General features: G+C 39.3%; 1 protein-coding gene across 1 annotated transcript in view; it reads right to left on the reverse strand.

Moving 5' to 3' along the window:
- Positions 1–329: 329 nt before the first annotated feature.
- Positions 330–4,703, reverse strand: part of LOC107284219 (A-kinase anchor protein 1, mitochondrial) — an 18,043-nt gene continuing 13,669 nt past the window's right edge. Inside the window, exon 9 of the mRNA XM_015812246.1 lies at positions 330–422. Coding sequence (XP_015667732.1) covers positions 360–422 — 63 coding nt within the window. The 3' untranslated portion in view covers positions 330–359. The remainder of the gene's footprint in view (positions 423–4,703) is intronic.

Below are 4,703 nucleotides of genomic sequence, written 5' to 3' on the forward strand. Positions count from 1 at the left end.
TATTATTACAATTATTATTTTCTTCTTTTTTTTTTTAAAATAACTTGACATTTGACCAAAGGGGAAGAGCCAAGTTTTAAAGCTGTGGTTTGTTTTGTTTAATGGCTTATGGTACAACTCCCTGCCTTTTCAACAAAATGAGGTATGCAATACAAACTGTGGTTTGTCAGATGAATTCATCACAAATCGCTGGTGGAAATAGTGACTGATTTGTGGGGGGTGGGGGTGGGAAGGGAAAAGGGCGGGAAGAAGGACTACAAAATCCTAATTTTGAAACAGTGCCAAAAACAGGAAAGAAAGTCAAAGGGACAGGGGGGAAAAGAGGAAAGAGCAGTCCAGAAGATGGATTAAGGGGTTTGCTAGTAGTTTTCCGTGCACTGAGCAAATCCTCTTTCCACCAGTGTTCGGTTGATGGACACCAACTGGAAGAGAAAACAAAGAGAAACATTAGTGAGTGAACTTAGCAATAGCAGAAGTGATCTTGCACACTCAGATACATCTTGGCCAAATGTCTATGGAGATTCTCAATCATCTAGGTCAGGGGTCTTCAAACTTGGCCCTTTTATGACTTGTGGACTTCAACTCCCAGAATTCCTTAGCAAGGCATGCTGGCTGAGGAATTCTGGGAGTTGAAGTCCACAAGTCATAAAAGGGCCACGTTTGAAGACCCCTGATCTAGGTCAATGTTTCTCAACCTAGCAATTTGAAGATGGGTAGACTTCAACTCCCAGAATTCCCCAGCCAGCATGGCTGACTAGGGAATTTTGGGAGTTGAAGTCCACATGACATCAAGTTACCAAGACTGAGAAACACTGATCTAGGTCATGGTTGTCCAAAAGATGCTTTTCCAAAAGGCAACTGGACTTTCTTGGGGCTTTTTTTTTTCCATCCAAGAAGCTTCTTCAGTTCCAACTGGTGGGGAATGGAAGGATTTATATTAAATTAATACCATTGTGAGGGTTGGTCATTAGCTCTCTGAGGCCACTTGCTGAAGAAGCTTGTTGGATGAATGGCTATCTTGTAACCCTGAGGCGCTGCAACCATCATAAATATATGCTGGTTGCCAAGCTCCCAAATTTTGATCATGTGACCATGGGGACACTATAACGGCCATAAATGCAAGAACGGAGCATAAGTCACTTTTTTTAGTGATGCTGTAACTTAAAATGGACATTAAACAAACAGTCATACATCAAGCACTACCTGTAGAAGGGTAATATATCTAATTAAAAGATCTTTTAATTTCAGATGCTGCTCTTTACCCAATGAAAATTCCTGAATTACTACCAAATTAAAGTTGTTTTGAATTATTCAAATTCAAAAGTACATTTTTATATAATTCAGGAGTATTTTTCAAGCGCATATCCAAGAATTGTGAAACAATGGGCTGGAATATGTTGCATACAGTAATTAAATGAACAGTTAAAGGTCTTGATTTGGGGAAGAGGAATAGTTTTGAAGATCCAAACATGATTCAAATGATAAAAGTGGATTTTAACAATATAGACCCATGGATATATCAAGCATGGGAAACAGCAGAAAAAATGACACTTTACAACAGAAAAACATTTTGAACTGATTATATGTCCTTACTTGCTGATAATTAATTTCTTTATGAACATAATGAAAGAACTGATCAATATTATTCCCTGGGGTGAAGGTTAAATGTATGGTTTAAAAAGTGAGATTTTATATCTTTATCTTTATCTCTGTCTGTCTGTCTGTCTGTCTCTCCCTCCCTCCCTCCCGTTCTTAATGACTGAAGTTATGACCGACCCACAAAAAGGTATTTTCAACCTATTTTTGAAATTCCAACTGCCATCTCCACAACTGGCCCACACTTACCGTCTTTTTTAGTGCGACCACGAATTTACATTTTTTTTCCTGAAAACTAGCATTTATTTCTAGTTTTCTGCAAAAACACCTCACAGTGAACAATAGGCTCACTTAAAAATGGTGGGAGTCCCTTAGTGACAGTGGATCTGCTTAACAGCCACCACAAAAACAGGTTATAAAATTGGGTCAGTCAAATGGGTGACCTACGACCATATTGGGCAGACTCCATTCCAGCCGTAAGTCGAGGACTACATACATATTGTCTTTTTCTTCTTTGCCAAACATATATGTATTTGCAGTATTTACTGAAAGCCACAGGTTATATTAAGATTGCAATCTTTCATTCAGGCATGTAAAACACCTTCCAACTAGCTTAAAAGTGGCCTGTAATTGAAATCCAAACCCGCAGATCACAATCACTGTATAATTCTATTTTTTTTTTTTTAATAAACTTCATTAGCTGGGAAGGATTCTCCCACCTCCTCCAGTACTGTGTTCTGAAATGGTGTTCCCACTGAGACTGCCCTTCTGACACTGGGCAATGTTTTAAAAGAAAATTGCAGTTGGCTTTCTGCATTGAAGCTAAGCTGATGCAGAATTCACTTTGAAGCTAGGGGAGAGCTGGTTTGAATTAAGCACAATTTCCTCTTTCAGTGGATTCAGCTATTCAGTTTGTTCTTTTTTTGTTGCAATTGAATAATTGTTTAAATCGCCTTGTCGAACGGATTTTGCCCATCTGGTGCAAACTTCCACAAAAGGCATACTGAAGAACTCAACCATGTCGGTCAATGAACCATGCCTTTGTCAGTTGTAGCCCTCATGCTATGGCACATGCTATGCCCGGGGTATGACTGGCATCTGAATCTCATTCAGGAAAATACTTAAACCCATCTTTATCTTTAACAAATCTTCGAATCCCAAGGCGATTGTGGATTATAATTATTGAAGATGTTTTCAAACTGTTTTTGAGATATTCTATTTTGTTTCTACACATAGTCCTCGACTTACGACCACAACTGAGAGCTAAATTTCTGTTGCTAATTAAGAGAGTTTTTAAGTGAGCCCTGCCCCATTTTATGAGCTTTCTTGCCACAGTTGTTAAGTGAATCACTGCAGTTGTTAAGTGAATCTGACCTCCCCATTCACTTTGCTTGTCAGAAGGTCGTAAAAGGCAATCACATGACCCTGGGACACTGCAACCGTCATAAATGTGAGTCACTTGCCAACCATCTGCATTTTGTTCATGTGACCGTGGGGATGCTAAAATGGACATAAGCAAGTCACATTTTTCAGTGCAGTTGTAACTTTGAACGGTCACTATATGAACTGTTATAAGTCGAGGACTACCTATACTGGCCAGTTTAAATGAGAGAGTATTTTGGGTATGTGTGTGCGTATAACTATCTTAAGTGGAAAGACATTCCAGGTCGTTCTCGCTTACTGTCCACTCACTTAGTGACTGTTCAAAGTTACAACAGCACTGAACAAAAAGACTTACGACTGGTCCTCGAACTTATGGCTGTTTCAGCATCCCCAGAGTCACATGATTGCCATTCAGGCACTTTGCAACCAGTTTGCTTACATGACAGCTGCCATGCCCCATGGTCATGTGTTTGGCATCTTTGTACACAGCTGGCTTTTGACAAGCAAAGACACTGCGAAGGCCAGCAGGAGGTGATAAGTCACAGTTATGGGTTGACTCATATAATGACAGTAGTGATTCACTTAACAACTGCAGAGAAAAGTGACAAAGTCCAACGCAGTCACACAATGTCTTGTTTAATGATCATGTGGCTTAGCAACAGTTTCCAGTCTGTGGATGTTATAGGAGGACTTGTGTACACATGCAGTCCATAAAATGTGAAGTTTATATTTTAAACAAAGTCTCTCTAGTTGAAATAAAAATTTCCCCCCTTTTTTTTGCCTATGCTTAATTGACATTCTCCTCCGCTAAAGAATATTGGTAATTAAAGAAAAATATTACTAAATTTATCTGTTGCAATAAAAATTCCAAGGCAGGCAGCTTTAACACGCTACCAAACCATCCCCAAATCCAGCAGACATATTTAGCAGCTTATTTCACTCCAGAATGAGAAGTTATCGAATGAGAAGTTATCAGTTCAATAAATAATCTCACTGTAAATAAAAGATTTTGCCTTTTGATGACAAGCCCATCAAGTTAATGCTAGAGAAACTCTCACCTGGAAATATTAATCTCCTTTGCAGGAGAGTCTAAAATCTGGAAATTGCCACTCAATTCCTGCCAAACAGGCCCCATTTGGAGGATGAACAGAAAGTCTTATCTTTGTACCTCCTGATAAAGTATTAATTTGTGGCTTTTCTCTGTTTTAGCTTTTGGTATGGGCAGGAATTTGAAAAAAAAACCAAAAACAAATGAAGTCTATCATTCCTGGTGTACAGAACAGATGGGTATTTGTATGCGTGTGCACGAACAAAATTTTTTTCCAGTTGGGCTGACCCAGTTGCTTTCCTTTCTTTAATGTTTTGCAAAAATATAATGGGAAAGAATTCCAAGAAAGAGCCAGGTCTACCAAAGCAGCTGAGATCCTGAAGAGTGAAACAAAGTTGGCTTACTTTTCCCATATTGTTTGGTGCTGTCTGCATGGATTAAGAAGGCTTGGCACATCCTGCGAAGGGGCTTACAGGCTCTATTGCTGTCCACCCAAAGACACGCAAACTAAAAAAGGAGACCATCTGTCCATCTAACAAACTGGATTGAGAACTGCAGAAAAAAATTGGTGGTGTCCACCTGCAGCCTGGATGACTGGAACAAGGCCAACCAAGAGCAGGCAGGATGTTCAACTAAGATCCAACATCTCTCCAAAGTACAAAGTCTACTTTTTCTA

The sequence above is a fragment of the Protobothrops mucrosquamatus genome, unplaced genomic scaffold (genome assembly GCF_001527695.2).
Source record: "Protobothrops mucrosquamatus isolate PMUCROS unplaced genomic scaffold, P.Mucros_1.0 scaffold_59, whole genome shotgun sequence".
In the NCBI taxonomy this organism is placed as follows: domain Eukaryota; kingdom Metazoa; phylum Chordata; class Lepidosauria; order Squamata; family Viperidae; genus Protobothrops; species Protobothrops mucrosquamatus.